Source organism: Fukomys damarensis, unplaced genomic scaffold (assembly GCF_012274545.1).
Source record: "Fukomys damarensis isolate Sample0158 unplaced genomic scaffold, DMR_v1.0_HiC HiC_scaffold_38, whole genome shotgun sequence".
NCBI lineage: Eukaryota > Metazoa > Chordata > Mammalia > Rodentia > Bathyergidae > Fukomys > Fukomys damarensis.
In genome coordinates this window covers 15694652-15711758 of record NW_022900950.1, presented here as the reverse complement: position 1 = coordinate 15711758, position 17107 = coordinate 15694652, and the positions used below count along the sequence as shown (strand labels likewise).

The following is a 17107-nucleotide window of genomic DNA, read 5'->3' as shown; positions in this document are numbered from 1 at the left end:
TTGAGACAGGGTCTCATTATATAGTTGAGACTGACCTGGAATTTACTGTATAGCCCAGGCTGTTCTCGAACTCACGGGGATCCTCCTGCCTCAGCCTCCCAAGTGCTGGGATTATAGGACTGCACCACCACGCCTGGCTGAAAATCTGCTTTTAAATAGAATAGGAAGTAAATTTTGTTGGCACATTCGTTGTGATGGTTAAACTTGTCGGTTGACTGGGTTAAGAGACAGTATAATGCACCTCTCGGTATGGCTGTGGGCACATGATCTTGGGATCTACAGTATATCTGGTTCCAGGCCCATTCCTCTCTGGTGCTATTTCCCTGCTTTGTTTCTTGGCCACCAAGAAGTGAGCTGCTTTCCTCCACCATGCCCTTCCTCTATGGGGTTTCTGCTTTGGAGCCAACTGTTGTGGCTTGTGTCTAGATGTCCTGCCAAAGCCTCATGAAGTCATAGGTGGATGGATCTAGAATGTGCGACGCTTGGATGAAGGGCATGTGATTACTAAATTAGTCCAGCGATTGGTGTGGCCTAGTTCTGGATGTGGATAATGCGAAGGCCCACCTTGGGTGTGAGTGCTACCCATCCTAAGAGCTGGAAGCCTGGATAGAGTACAAGGAGCAGAAAGATGGCTGATGCCATCACTTGCTGCTGCTACTGCCTGCTATACCCTGCTTGTGGCTTTGCTGCTTCCTGCTTTCCCTGCCATATCATGGACCATTTCTCCTCTGCAATGTACCTCTGCCAGGCCACCCTGTGGAGGAGCTAGCCAACTACGGACTGAAACCTCCGAAAACTGTGAGCTAAATAAGCCTTTCTCCCTTTAACTTTGGGTGTCAACAAGAAAAGTGATTAAGACACCAACAAAATATGGACTGAAACCTGTGCACCAAAATAAAACTCTCCTCCTTTAAATTGTACATATCAAGCATTTTGGCCACAGCAATGAAAAGCTGACCAATACATCAGTAAAATATTATGAAGATATTTTTATTATTTATCCTTATACTTCTGGATTTGGAAAGCAGTCTTCTCTCAACTATGATAACAATAAAGAGGACATTTCCTACTTATCATTCTAGGTGGGTACATGAAAGCATTCCTCTTGACCAAGTACCTCCCCAGTCTGGACTTAAGCATATGGGAATAAAGGAAGTGTGACATCAGGTGGGGTTTCCTTACTGAATTTGACCATTTTCAACTGAAATTACTACAGCCCGTTGGTGTATATAGACTCTGATTTTGAGTAGAGGTTTATTATAAAAGTTCAGATTTATAACATTTTATAGTGACCATCAAGAACTTTCTATAAAATCACAGTCAAGGCAGTGTAGGAATAGCATAAAGATGGCCCTGCAGAATAAAAAAGAAAATCCAGAAATAGACCCAACCTTACACAGTCATTTCATATCGACAAATATGCCAAAGCAGTGCAGGAGTAAAGGAAAGCCTTTTCAACAAATGAAGAAAAAAGAGGAAACTGGTTTATCTATATGAAAAAGAAATTGTTCTTTATCTCACACCACACACAAAACTTCACTCAAGATGAAATAGATCTAGTAAATATTAAAATTATATTTCTAGCTTAGAAGAAAGCACAGGAGAATAGAGTTGGTCACTTAGGGTATAGGCAAAAGTCTAGTAGGACATGGAATATAATAAATATAAAAGAAAAAAGTGGATAAAATAAACTTCAAAATTAAAACACATCTTTCATAAACATTGCTAAGATAATGAATAGGCTATCTACAAACTAGATAAAATATTTGTAAAACATATGTATGCTTAAGGAATGTGTCTAATCGACACCAACAGTTCCCTAACTTAATAAAACACAAACAACCCAACACAGGGTACTTGTAGAGAAATAAGGTCCAATTTATATTTAGTATAGAAAAACAATGTTACCCGAAAAAAAAAAAAGAGGTAATCCAATACCACTACAACCCTCACATTTTACCCAAACTTTGAATATAATGGAAAAATATTTTAATTTTTTAAAAGATAAGATTAGCTAGCATATGAATTTCAAAAAGATAATATGATATAAAAATAAAAATTTCTTTGTATGAGCCTCATCTTAATTAACTCTTAACAAAGTATGGCTAATACAATTCACCCCCACAAAAAGAAGTCACACAAAAAACCGAGTTACATATAATAATCTTTTAATTTCATAGTCATTTTAAAAAATATAAACCACTTACATATTTTGAAAAACATCCACAGAATAATCATGTAGCAGTCATAATATTGCAAAAATAAAGTAACATAAAATGAATTGCATGATTAAAACAAAATACCTTTTGCTGAATCACTCTGACTCGAAACACGATCACTAGAAAGGTTAATGGACCAGCACTGCCATGTTTTCCATTAGTAAACATCACTACAATCAGGCACAAGACCTATTCCCACGAGACCATTCCATCCCTTTGCAGGAAGATGTGCAATGTATAGATGTCATGTTAACATCTTGAGTTTAGCTCCAAAATACCATTGTTCTTTTTTCTCTGAGAGACAAGTTCAATGACAAAGTAGAATAGTGAAGACCTTGGGACACAACACATGCCTGGATCACATCTCTCCCACTAGTTCTAAAACATAACATAGAGAAAGATGTGTACTTCACTGTCCAACACAACAGCCACTAGCCCTATGTACTTATCTAAAATAACAATAATGAAAATTCCATAAAAATCTACATTTTACTTCCTCAGTAACAGTCGCCACATTTTAAGTGTTTACTACTTGTTACCATATTGGACACTGCAGATATAGATCATTTCTATCATCACAGAAAGTTCTTTTGGACAGCCCTGGATGTGGGAAGTGTTTCTTCTCCCTTTGCTTAGCCAGGGTGTAGGCTGCTTGTGGAAGCAGCTTGGAGAGGCAATTCTCCCAGGATATTCCTAGATTGGTGGTGGAGTCACAGAAGGAAGTGAGGTTGTCTTTCTTTGCATGTCAGGGATGGTCATTTACAGGGATCAAATACGCACTCTAGATTCCACCCCAATCTAACTGCAAGGAGAATTGAGGAGGAGATAAATGATACATGTGAGGAAGCAGCAAAGTGCAACATTCTTTATCCTATATCCAACCCCCATATAGAGATCATGTCCACCAAGAAAGTGTGCGGGTCTTCAGGGTCCTTTCTGGAGAATCCTGATGCAGGGTAACTATGCTGGCAAAGAGGTTAGTGCTGAGGAGTGTTTCATGAGAAAACTTGGCATGTCTTCACTCTGCTCACTAGGAGCTGAGCAGTGTTACTTGGAGTTTTGCCAGTGAAGAAGCTATCATTTTGTTCTGTTTCAAATATTATGCTGCTGTCACCTATATTTTACAATCGGGGCATAGGCCACTAGTTGTCCACTGAAGATCCACCATTATCCTTCTTACCAAGGAAACTCAGGTTTTGGTTGAAAGCTACAAAAAAATTACATTTCTCAAGCAATCTTGCTGATAATAGCAGCCAGTGATGCAGTTCCAGCCAATAAAACGCAAGCAAAAGTTGGGCTACTGAGAAATGCTTTAAAATGGCATGCATTCAAACTGGAAGGCTCTGCTTTCCCTTTGGGCATTTTCCTTCTTGTTGTGGGGGACTGCAAGGACCATCTTGGAACCTAGAGAGGAAAACTAAGGGTTACAGCCTGACACCTGTGAACTGCTGAACAAATTCCAGCAGTATCCTATCTTCAATTCACATCAAATGTGAGTTACCTGAGAAAAGAACAAAATCTCTAATTTTGTGAAGCCAATGTTTAATAACTTTCTACTCTCTTAGCAATATAAAAACCCTTCTTGATTTGCAACAGGAAAGTGATATTTCCAACTAAAAGTTAAAAAAAAAGTCTTGCCTAAAGAACATTTCCCAATTCAAAGATTTAAGTAACTTCATATCATTATACTAATAAATCAAAGGTTGACAATGAAATTGTTTAACTCAAATCCATCCATGTCTTAAGGATCTGTCTATAAAGAACAAGAATAGCATCAATGATCAGGTTCATTAAATAAAGTAGCTGCTATTCAAGAAAATAAGAGGAATTTTTAAAAGCTTAATCCATCAGGAAGCATTTCTGAGCTCCTATTATGTTCTGATTACTTTCCAAACACAGGTGTCTGTCTGCCTTCTGAATATACAAGTTCCTGTATTCCTGTATGATAAGATGCTCACTACTCAAAATCAGATCAGCATTGAACTATTATCACTTTACTTATTTTGTGTAGACAAAATAAGAAATGGAGAATTGAAGAATTTATTTCACTGATTCAAGCAAAAAAGAGAATCTATATCAAAGACCTGTAAACTTAGCTCTTAACTTGCTCTTGTATGTGACATAGATATTGGACAATGGCATCTAACGATTTTAATTGTGCATTTAGTTTAAATAAGCATAAGTACTTCAGGCTAGCTGCAAAATTAAAAACAAAATACAGAACTCTGCAGATATTTTCTATGTACTATATTAGTCTCTTTAGTATTCTGAAAGTCCCTAGATTAGTAAATATGACTTAGAAAAAGGTAAACATTTCCAACTATCCTAAATCATTTAACCATTTAAATGCTTAACATTTTAATCTTTTAAAATTTAATTCTAATGCATTTATTTTGAAACTACAGACAAAATTGAGAACATGGAATGTCAAGTTAAAAATAGAGTATTGCATATTTCTTACTTACCTAGTTCCAAGTTTCCACCCCTGCAAGTGAACCAAAAACAAATCCTGGCACCTTGTCATTCCCAGAAAAGCCCATGAGTGCATGGCACACTCTGGGTAAATTTTATCTCTCATTCTGTAGAGTCACACCAGATGGCATCAGTCCTGCATCTACAGCTGTGCCCTAAAATTGAAGTTCAGGCATAGGAAACTACTTTATTAAACACTTTGGATTTTGCAGGTGTGCATGTGATGTCATTCCCATTCAACCCAAAATGGTTATCATTCCAAGTAGAACTACAGATCCATTGCACTTATAAGTTTGGAAACTAGTGAAACAATCAAGATTATCCTAGGAAGATCTGAAGTCATTTTGAAAAGCTGAAATTTAGAAACAAAAATGAAATAAAATAAAAATAAAATATTAATATTGAATTAGGGAATCTTGGCTCATTTCCTTTTAGTGTAAGAAATGCAACTCGCCTTCTAACATTAAAATTTTTAAATTAAAAATAAAACAGGAATATTTTATAATCAAGTTACACTTATAAAGTGAACAGTTATCTTAAATGCTCCTTACTTTTTAAATCCCTTAGTGTCTAACTCATATTTACCCTACCTTAAAAGTAGAGTAGACATAGTGATTATCACAACCAAGGTATCATCAGTGGCTGGATGGAAGTTTGGAACCTAGAACATTGTGGATGTCAGAGCAAGCATCTATAAAGGTAGACAAAATATGTGAGTTCAAACATAGTTCTGTTTCAAGAGATTAGTCTTGGAATGCTGGCCTTGGAAAAATGATGTTGAATAAAGGAATAAGAGAAGGTAATTCATATACAGGTGTCAAAAGTTTCAAAAAGCAGAGTCTCTAACAAAGAAAGGGCAAGGCAGGAAACCAACAGCAGCAAGTTTTGAGGGCAAATGGGAGGAACTTTAATTCCCAACTGTTTGGGTCAAGTTCCAAGCAAACTGGGATAATCTGAATACATATTCATTCTTGCTGAATGAACAAGAACTTAGTAACTAGTGAATTAGTTTACAAGGTGGTTATAAAATGGCATGGGACCCAAGATAGGAAGGCGAGCTCTCTCCTTTGTTAGGAACCTGAGTTGGGAGAGCCAGCAGAGAGGTTGGCTTACATCAAGATAACAAAAAACTACTCACCCAGAATCCTCTAGAGTTTCCCACTAGGAAGACTCAGGACACGTTAAGCTGGTGCACATCCCTGGGATTGATAGGAAGATTAAAGAATATTACAAAATCAAGAATCCAAGCAGGTGGTTAAAATCATTTGCATTCTGACTATTTATAAAGTATGAAATGATTGTTTGCTATCCTTATAAACAACCATAATTGCTAATTACTCCCACATTCATCTTCAATGTTCATGTTACCCATACAACCCAGTAACTAAATGCCACTGCAGAGATATCAACCAATTAGAGGACTATTGTTAAAGCACAATGCAGAATTCCAGCTGGAAATTCAAATTAAGTCTGATAGATGATGCAGAGGTGTAAATCTGCTCATGACATTAAGTTAAAAGAAACTGTTTACTTTATTTAAGAACAAGTTTATTTTGACAAAGTAAAATAGAAAATATGGGAAATCATCTAAATGTCACAGACCAAAAACTTTTCCCATAATCACTCGGCAAAGTGGGACTATTTTTTTCTTTGCTTTGAATTACCAAAATAATTTCTTCCATGTCACTTTTGTTTTATCGACTTAGGTAAAATTTAGTATTTCATTAGTTTTGGCCTCTCTATATGGCCTTGGCCTTCCTTTGTGTCTAAAATTAAGATTCCAAATAATATATAGATAGCTTGTTCCACCCTAATATTAGTAATCCCAAATCTGCCTTCACTGAAGATAAATTACATCTGTATTACATATTTCACTCCGAGGATCCCTGCCCTGTTTTCCAAAGAGCAGGATGATTACAAAAATTACAAACACTCTTACATCTCTACTTTCCATAATCCTCTACTTAGACACTGATTCTCTGAATGAGAAATCAGTTTGGCTTCTTGGTTCCAGCAGAAGCTCACCAGTTGCAAGTGGGAAGAGGACCTTTTAGTTCATGGTACCCATTTCCCCCATCCTGCACCTTCACTTCCACAGACCCTGGATCTTCCCAAATTTAACTCTTAGGGTTAGATCAGCATTAGGGCCAGGGCAACATGCAAGCATGCGTGGCTCTGACGTACACAGCTTCCACCTCCCACTCTCCCGGCCTTCTAGCAGGGTTCCGGGCAAAGTGGAACTGAGGTCCCTGGGGCACCAGCTAAGAGCGGCAGCTCCTCTCCAGGTGACATGAATCTAGGAAAAAGAATCTGGAAGATGAAGTTATTTCCCAAACTGACATTGACTGGCCAATGGTTAATGTGCACAGGTGAGTTTACTGTTGCCCTTCAATCTTTCTGCAGAAGCTCTTACCGTTGACTCTCACCACCACAAGGACTGCTTGCTGGCCCTCTTTTTCCTGCTGCCCTACACCATGTCCAGGACCCTACAAGCCATCACCAAAAAAGGTCACGGACCAGCCAACCCAAAGGCACTTGCTGAATGACTACTCCAATGTTGTCGCTCTGCTGTCTCAGAGCCTGAGCTCACCCTGCGCGGCCACCTGCAGGCTAGAATCCCAGTAGAGCTCTTGGGGTAGGAAGGAATTGTCTCTCCCCAGCACGGCTAGTACAAGTCCATTTGCCGCCCGCCGGAGCGCAAATACTACATTTCATCAAATGTGCCCTCTTTCCTCCGACTGCCCTTCCCAAAGCTCAATCATTTGGAATACTTAGGTTGATTTTGTTTGAAGAGGCTACACTGACTTAGCTAAATAATATAATTTCCCACCTCACGACTACAAATGCAATTGGTCTGGAAAGAAGAGGTCGCGGGTGCCCCAAACCATCCAGCCTCCAGGGCTAACCTCTCTTTGATCCGTCTCTCCTCGGCCCGGACCAGGCTCCCTGGAGAAACGCACAGCACCAGGCCAGACCCGGTACACCCCGCGGTCCATTGCACGCGAGCGCGCTACAAGCCCGGAGCCTCCAGGAAAGGCAGTCACCTCCATCCCTCTGTGGCTCCCGCGAGCGGCAACCGACCTGCACTGCCGCCAGCCCCACACCTGCAGGCGAGGAGACAGCGTGGATGAAGAAGCGAGGCAGCCGGGCGCCCTCCGGCCGGAGCCCGCGCTCGGTTCACACCGCCTGCTCGTGGTTGAAGCCCCAGGGCTCGCGGTGCAGAGAGAGGCGCCCTGGCTGGAGCGTCCCGGCCGTGCTGGCCACGGAGTTCTTCAGCTGCTTGATGACCACGAAAAGCAGGAGGAAAAGTAGGAAGAGCAAAAAGAAGAAGAGGGCGAGATAGAGCAGCAAGTTCAGCTCCCACTCCATGCTGGAGGCGCCGGAGGCGCCGGGTCCGGCGGCCGCGCGCTCAGCGCCGGCTGTAACCGCAGGGCTAGGGGCGCTGCCCGCACCCACCTCCCGCTCCCTTCCTCGCCGCCCGGGCTCAGCGCTCCGCCTCTCCCAGCTCTGAGGACCCCCGCCAAGAGGCGGCTGGAATCCTGGCTCCGACTTGCCGAGCGACCACAAGAGCCAGCAGCTTCCCTGAGATCCTCATCTGCGCTCTTGAGGGCTCGAGTGGGTTTTTCTAGGAGCGAACTTCAGCGGGCGGGGACACAGGAGAGGTAGCAGCTCAGGCTCCCGTGGTGTCGGGGTTGGTGTTCTTCACATGATAGAGGATTTTCACTGCCAACATTCAAGATGGTCCCCAGCCCCCTCACTTTCTAATTGATTCTCCTGGTTATGTCCCCTGTTCCAGCTTTCCGGAAAGGTAGGCGATGACTTGGCCCAGAGATGCAACAGGATTAAAGGTGCCTTCTGAAGGCCCATGAGATGACCTTGTGCTACGGGACGAATGACTGTTCAAGTTGCCTCGCTCTTCAGGGTTGCAGGTGCGCTCAGGTTGAGTGCCCTTTTCTTTAGACAACCCAGTCCTTAAGAAAAGCCTAAAAGGGCAAACGGCATGTCAAATTTTAATTGTACAAAGCTTTAAAATGACGGCTGCAATTAGTTTCTTTAATGATAAAACTGAGGGGAAAAGGATGTATAAAGTGTTCCATGATGCCTCTGACACCTCTCCGCGTTTGACTGAGGTCACCTGTAGCCCATATGGTTATGTCTGAAAGAAATTGTGTATGAATCACTGTGTAACAAGTAGCCGCAAATTAAGTGGCTTAAAACAATGTAAACTGATTATTTCTTGGGGCCAGGGTTGAAGGCAGAAGCCACACTGCTCCTTAACCATTCGCTTCTAATGTAACATGCTAACATTTCTGCAATATTATATTGGACACACAGGTCAGACCTATTCAGTGTAGGAGCCCAGAGATGGGAACACCAAGAGATAAAACTTATTGGGGACATCTCAGAATATGGCTATTGCAACAGGTTTTCATTTCCATTTCATGGACCACCAATTTTCTTTTATTTATTTGTTTGCTTTGCAACACTGCAGATTGAATCCAGGGCCTTTGCCCTGAGCTACATCTTTTCTCTGAGACAGGGTCTTGCTTTGTTGCTAACATGCCCATTCTGGGCTCAAACTTGTGATTCTCCTGCCTCAGTCCCACTAGAGTGCTGGCATTAATTGCACACACTACCACACCTGGCTTTCATTTCATTCTTTATTTGTGAAGATACACAAGAGACCCTGGCATGAGTTCAGTAAGTGAGGCCTGTCAAACATACACAAGATTACATAATGGGTAGTCTATAATAAGTATCTGTTCCAGTTATGGCAGCTTATTCAAAGAAATAGGAAGATATAGAAAGAGCTATGAACTGGAAGTTCCCAGGACCTAATTCTACTTTTGTCTCCATCTGATCATGGTCATTTTTTCTCTTCATCTCTCAGTCCCCTGATCTGTACCATATTTTGCTTACCTTTCCTTTGGATTTGTTATACAGGTCAAAAGTCAATGGGATGTTAATTAAGAAAGTGTTTTGCTATATAAATGTCAGGTACTACTATTCTATTATTATGGGGTCTTCCATGTTTCTAAGCTCTTTTACCAAACAGTCCCCTCAGGTAGGGATTGGAGATGAAACCCAAGCCTTGTGTATGCTAAGTAAGTGCTCTGTTAATCACCTAACTATGTATGGAATCTCTCTCTCTCTCTCTCTCTCTCTCTCTCTCTCTCTTTCATATTATAATGGTCCACTTCATAGGCAGCAGTATGTTAGAGCTGGCTTATAATGACTCACAAGAACTGATTGTTAAATTTTTCAAGCCAATTGTTAAAACAAAGCTATTATTAGAAATTAAATCACATAAATTCACAAATAAATTATGTTAAGAATAAAGGTAATAGATGCTCCAAAGTCATCATCTCCTAATTACTACATCCATCTTTATCAATGCACTTGAGGTGATATGGCCCTGTTGTAGCTTATGGTACTGGTGCTACCTGTTACTGCACATATCTTTCCATCTATATCCAGTGATGAATGTTGGTGGCTTGGAATTGGCCAGGGTGATACCAGTTACTTTGAAGAAATGCTGTAAATCAGGACCAGAGAGTCAGTCATTAAACATTAACAGCACACTGCTACATCCTGGGTTATGAGGAAAAATTTGAAATCATATATAAGTTTAACAAAGATGTATTATTTTTCTGACTTCCCAGAATCCACACACCTCCACCCTAAGCACCACATGTTCTTCCTGGTGGAATTCTCCATTTTATATAATCTTGGCAAGAGAACAGATCCCAGTGCCTGCCTTCCGTTGCCTCTTCCCATTATGGAAACCAAGAGGATAGGATACAGCTTCTACCCAGCCCCGAGACAGCATGGGGAGGAGGGCAGGAAGAACCATTGCAGAAACGCAGCCAAACACCCTTCATTCCAACACTTCATTCCAACGCCTGGGAATGGCAGAGCCGGAGGGAATGAGTGGGGGCATTGGATGCATTCCCGTTGTGTTGTTCTGAAAGCCGGAATGACCCCAGGAATGGCATGGACATGGCTCCTTTCTACCTCTACAGCACACTCCATCCCTTTCCCAAACACAGCCCTCCTGCTTCTTTCTATTCTAAGCTATTCTTTCTATTTCTAAGCGTTCTCTGGTTTTCTAGGAAGTTGCCTCTTACTGTGGCTAGGCTGAGTGTTAATGCCAGCTTGCAGATGAAGATGCAGAAAGCATCTCTCACACACTGTGCAGAGGACAAGCATGCACAATCAACAAGGTATTGGACAGAAAATGCATATGCTTTTGGGCACATTGCTGACCAGACAGTCAAGCCTTCAAAGGATGAAAATTAAATATGGAGGTTAAGTTACCTACTGAAGGCTACACAGCTGACAGACCACAGCGACAGAACCAGGATATGACCCAGGGATTTGGCTCCAGAGCTGGCCCTCCCATCCCCTCTGTTATTCTACCTTACAAGGAAAAGCACACTTTTCATGTGCATGATCATCAAATCATTGCTACATTTTTTCTTTGGAGCATCAATTTAGAAAAAAAAATTCAAGAGATACATACCTTCTGCTTATTTATATGTCAGCTCCTTCTTTGAAGTCAGGAAGGTCAAAATTTCAGATGAGCTGTTGTTTGCCTGCAGAATGCTGAGCAAAGAGACCAAGAGATGAAGGTTTTATGTCATCAAGCTGAAACCCACTTCTGCTTTCCTAACCGCAACTATTTACATTACCCATTTATCTTAGCAGCTTAAATGGATTTATAAATATTAACTAATAAATCCTCATCTCCACTCTCAATAGAATTTGGATTTAAAATAATATTGCTGCCACAAAAAAATACCATTACATTTATTTGATGCTCCCAGTGCTTTTTAGCCTCTGGCGGTATTTATATACCTCCTAAGATGGTCTGCAGTTTGGTTTCCATTATGTAAATGACTCCATAAAAATAAGACACAATCTTTCTCTTTCTAAATATGGACATTAATGAAAATCCATGGAGAGAAAACCCAAGCACTTTAAAGTGCAGGAAGGATGCCCACCATAGATAAGAGCTTAACTAGTTTTGGTAATTAAAAAGAGGGCCAAATGCCTATAATGCCAGTTACTTGGGAGGCTGAGACAGAAGGATAAAAAGTTTAATCCTGGGCAATTTAGCAAGACCATGTTTCAAAATAAGAAATAGCGCATGAGACCCTGGGTTCAGTCCTGGGGAGCAGGTGGTCAAATACAGAGATAGAGACAGAGAGAAACAGAGAGACAGAGACAGACAGAGAATGAGAAGGCACTGGTAAGGTGGGGGGAGCTTTGTCACATTGTTTCAAGCCACTGCCCACAGACTGGATCCCACACATGTTCCCACTTAAAACAGCATGCTTGTTCCACCTTGTCTCCCCCTCGCAGTCCAGGCTTCATGCATCTCTCAGCCCTTCAGTCTCCTTTCCACAGGTCTCAAAACAACTGTATGCTACACTGTGGCTCCCTGGGTTCAGACCTGTGGACTCTAGGACATGGACAGGGTTCCCATCATTTTGCCTGCTTTGTTCCTCCCACAAACACGCGCACGCATCTATGACGCGAGTCTTTTTCTTTTTATCATGACAAATGTTGCAGGTATTTATGAAAACTGACTTATACTAGCAATAGAAGAGTTCATTTATCTTGTAAAGTCCATCTCCAAAGGGTCTAAACCCTTTAAAAAAGCACCCAGAAAGGGCTATAAAAGTTTGCTTTTATAATCCCAGGAGAACCCCTACCTGGACTTACCTATTGGAGCCATCTGCAGGACGGAAGCAGTTTCAGAAGAGCAAGAGTGGGAGAGTAGAGAAAAAGATTCCCATGCGCCTTTATGAGGTTGATTTAACTTGGTCTAAATGAGTGAGAAACGGAAGAAATGTTTGCATCATGCTCTGGGCTTGAGATATGTTTTTGACCCTGATGAGTAAGACTGGATTCTTACATGAGTGCACATTTTCCCAGGTATCTGCGGCCCACATGGATGGCTGCTGCTTGGGTGGGATGTCCTTTAAGACACCCATTCATGTTCTAGGGATGAGGTCCATACTCTCTGGAAGCTTCCAGGCCCTGGGACACTGTTCTAGCTAGTCAGGGCCTGAATCGGCCCCAGTGAGCCTGGTGCCCCTACAGGACTCAGATGTATTCCAGCCACACTCTCCTTGTCTCTCTGACACCCTCATTGCCATTGCTTCTGCCTCAGACACACATTTCTAGGAAAGGCAGAGTGAGCCCCTTAGGAATCGCCCTGTTTACACTCCTCATATCACTACACCCTTTTAGAAGAGAATTAGAAAATGTATGAGAATGTTCACTGCTGTTGGAGAGCAGTAAAGTGAACTGTTCTCCTAGCTAGAATAATGTAAATCTCATCAACCAGCACTTATTGTAACACCCCAGCGATAGCTATGCTCACCACACCTTTCCCTCTTCCCTTACCCCATCCCTCAAAGAATGACTTCAGTGGTTACGCAATGCTTACAAAATAATATACTCTGCAGAGAATAAGTCACCTCTACGTGATAAGCTACTTAAAGCTCATGTAACCATTTAGAAATTCCAGTGAGAAAGAAGGGAGGGAGGGAAGGAGGGAAGAAGGGAAATCTAAGGAAGAAACTTATTTGAGGGATATGTGGGAGATCATCCTATGTGGGTAGCCTTCGAAATCCAGAATTCATCACTAAGAATAGTTCTATGAAAAACACTTTAGATTCTGTCCTCAGTTTAGAACATCTTAAACATAACACAGGATGCACCAAATCTATCCACTACTAAAAAAGAAAAATATTAAGTGACAGATTGTAATTATGGTCAAACGTTACTTCTTTAATTTAGAGGTGCTTTCCAGTAAGTTAGCAGGAACACTGGAAAAAGTCAATATGACTGTGGCTGACTCTAGACTTGATCAATACTATGTCATATAGCAAAATAAAGAATCTGAGCATTATGAAGCTATATATCCTTCATCCAGCACGACTTTAATATTGACAGTGGTGAAAATGTTGCCACTAATAGAAGGTCTTCAAGCTTCTATCTGAGCTGATAATGATCACATACACATGAACACACAGACACACACACACACACACACACACACACACACACACCTAAACTTGAACTGCCTCAAGGAGAAAAGGAATTAGAAAAAAAGAGTCGATGTCGCCTATAATGCTTACTTCCTTCTTGAAATGCCAGTTTGTAAGATTTGGCCAATCCAACAGCTAGAGCTTTTTCTTCCAGATCAGGTAATTAAAGGTGCTGTCTCCTGGTCGCACTGTAGATGGGCAATGAACAAGGTTGGGTCCCAGCCCTGACCCCAGACCATCCACCCAGTCCAGCCCAATTTGATAGAGTGCTGTGGACTTGGACATATATCTTGATTGCATCTCTTGCTAGTTGAATAGCTCAGGCACCTTTGATTGTACACCAAGCACTTCAACTCTCTTTCCTCCTTATTCATATCTTTATGTCACATCATGAAGACTTGTCTTCATGTCTTTATTCAGGAATCTGCCTCTCTCCCGGGCATCTTGCATGATTTAGAGAAAAACCAGGCAAATGGGTCCTGAATCATTTAAAATTTGCTCAAGGGCTATGGTGATTTTCACTTTTTGGTCCAAGGGGGAGTATATGGGCTTAATGGACTTAATCTAATGGAATGATATGTCAATGTCCCACCAAAAAAGAGCACAAAACCACTCTAGGTATCTAAATAAGAGGAAATTAATACTAGTTAAACTAATACAATTAATTACAGGGTACTGAATAGATAAGAGAAGCAAAACAGAGGTGAGGATACACAAGATTAAATCCCTCTGGGCTAGAGGAGCAAAAGAGAACTGGTATTACCCATGGGTACTGTGTCAGGAACACTGCCAAAGCATCCACTGTGCCACTGCTCCCAGACGAGCTGAATCTCTGAGCAAAGTCAAAGCATCCATGATCACCACACACTCCCCAAGGCACCAGGAGAAGCCAGGAGACAGAGAAGTCTTCTCCCTTCCTCCAGTTGTCCAGCCTCTTGTCAGAGCCCATGGCTAAAACCTAAGAGTGAACGGAGTAGCAGGAGAGCCTAGACTCCCTCTAGAGGAGAGGAGAGAACAGCAACTATGGAGCTGAGAGACAGCATGATCTATGGGGCACAAGGTTCACAGAAACTACCTCTGGGGAAGGGGTTCTTTCTCCTGTATGCCATGTATAAATAAATACATAAGATGGTACCCTACCGGTTTGTATCCTCAAATGGTACCAGCAACAGGATAAAGTTGACTTGATAAGGGCGGAACAGAAAGAACCTCGAAGGAGGCATTCGTGTGCTAGAAAATCAACCAGTATGAAGACTTGCCTACCTCTGAACATCGTGCTTTGGATAAAAATATATCTTATCATTTCTGGTTTGAGGCTGTAGGTACTGACAGCTAAGTGCCCTACTGATATATGAAAAAAACCTCAGTTTTCTTATCTGTCAAATTGAGCTGATAGCATAATAATGGCATCTAGTACTTGAATATGGGACTATCCAATGGGATAATGCATGTACAGCATGTGAAGGATATATAGATCCTATTGGCTCTGTTTCTTTGGAGAAGCCTAACACATTCTCCACTGTATGCATCGTATGTATATACTACTTTTGCAGATATTTTTATATTGGTCCCTATCTTCCCCTTGTGGACAGCCCCTCATAATGACGATCTCTTCATATGTTGTATGGCTGAGATGGTGGGCTCCGATTGTCACTGTAGATCAACAAGAATTATGTTCTTCCACCCACTCCAGCTGTGGTGAACCATTTCTCACCCAGAGAAGAATACACAACTCACTATGCAAAACTTGGCACCTGCTACCTACATTTTCTGCAGTTCTTAATATTTTATTCTATCTTGTATATTTTGTCAGATGAAAAATGTCTTTTGCAAGAGGAAAACTAGGCACAGTTTCATCATTTTGTTGATGCCTTAGTTAAATTTATCAGTGCAATTTTTCCTCTTCCAACTTTGTGCAAATTTTTTGTTGTTGTAGAGACTTTAATGTGGCTGGAAACGTAATAAGCCCAAGTCCTAAACATTACGTGCTAGTCTGCACCACATAACACTGGGCATGTCTTTCATTTCTCTATATTTCTGATCCCTAAATTAGGGGCTTACACAAAATTATCTCCATATCCCTTCTTGTTCCAAAATTCAAGCGCCTTATCATTCTCACTGCCCAAACCCAGGATGGTGGAAGGCAAGATTATCTGGGTGAACAGCTCCCAGCTGCCATAATGACAGGGTAGGCTTGGATTCTCTGTCAGGCAAGCAGCTTGCTCCAGAAAGAGCCTTTGGCACCTTAAAAGAAGAGATTGCTTCACGCCTGCTTCTTCCTAGCCGGGACATGATTACTTTTACTTTAAGAAGTGGAGTCATTCCTGTCTAACCTATGTATCAGCGGCTTCCATAACCAATCACTTTCTTTATTATGTGCCTGAGTGCAACATGGCAATTCTCTAAGAGAGAAAATCACTCAGGATCGCACCAGAACAAGCACAGCTGAATGATGTAGGCAACATCTGAAGGTACTCTCCTTTTTACCTTTTCTTCCCCAGCAAAAGTATTATTTCTCCCTCCTTTGCTTTGCTTTCTTTTTATTCAAGAGAGCTGAGCTACCCATCACCTGTGGGTTTATCAAACTCTTTCCCCTGCCCACAAGAAGTCCTATTAGCTGTTATACATAACTGTGCAAACTCACTTCCAAGTAGGAAGGAAGGGTGTGAGATTGGTGTGTTAATAAGATCTCCAAGCCAGGCTTCCAAGCAAACAGATTTAAGTTTCTTTCGGATTAAACAAAAGTTAATTGTATATGTTTATAACTGGAGCTATCTATGCCTTCATCACCCTAATAAAAAGGTTTTTATTGGTTTTCTGCTTATTTGGAACAAAATTTTTGTCTCATCTTACCAATTCCTTTTTAAATACTACAGAATTTTAAGAGTTGACAATTGGTTACTTTATGTCTTCTTTAACTTCACAATCATTTTGTACAAAGTTGGGATATTTCATATTTTATTCAGTATTTGTGAATTTCTAATGAAATTCACACATTTAATCTGTCAAGGAAATAATGTGACATTTGCTCTCATCTTCAATATAAGCAAGTATGAACAGAAGGGATGATTATTTTGGCCACCATTCTGTGATAAAATATTTATAATCATGTTTGTAAAATGATTCATGCATAATGCAAGTGTGTACCTAAAACTACCCTACACACTGATTTTTTTTTATGCTATGAAATTGAAATTAAATTGTGAAAAAGCCTTGCAAGTCGGACATGGTGGGACACGCCTATAATCCCAGCACTCAGGAGGCTGAGGCAGGAGGATCACTGTGAGTTCAAGACCAGCCTGGGCTACATAGTGAGTTCCAGGTCAGTCTCAACTCCATAGTGAGACCCTGCCT

The 17107-nt window shown here is 41.2% G+C and overlaps 1 protein-coding gene, 1 long non-coding RNA gene and 1 pseudogene across 2 annotated transcripts; all 3 read right to left on the bottom strand.

Annotated features, from left to right (window-relative positions):
* The window catches only part of LOC104853402, a 13920-nt pseudogene extending 11533 nt beyond the window's left edge, over positions 1–2387 (bottom strand).
* On the bottom strand, positions 2230–5034 carry Tmem155 (transmembrane protein 155). The gene is given in 5 exon segments (XM_010611039.2): positions 2230–3529; positions 3532–3623; positions 4685–4758; positions 4760–4846; positions 4975–5034. Coding segments are annotated over 5 exon segments (396 nt in total). The 3' UTR covers positions 2230–3446.
* Positions 5035–5220: 186 nt separating this feature from the next.
* On the bottom strand, positions 5221–8068 carry LOC117284628. Its single transcript, XR_004515723.1, has 3 exons — positions 7773–8068; positions 5830–5890; positions 5221–5382 (listed from the first exon to the last, which is right to left on the bottom strand). It is a non-coding gene; the product is annotated as an uncharacterized LOC117284628 (long non-coding RNA).
* Positions 8069–17107: the final 9039 nt, after the last annotated feature.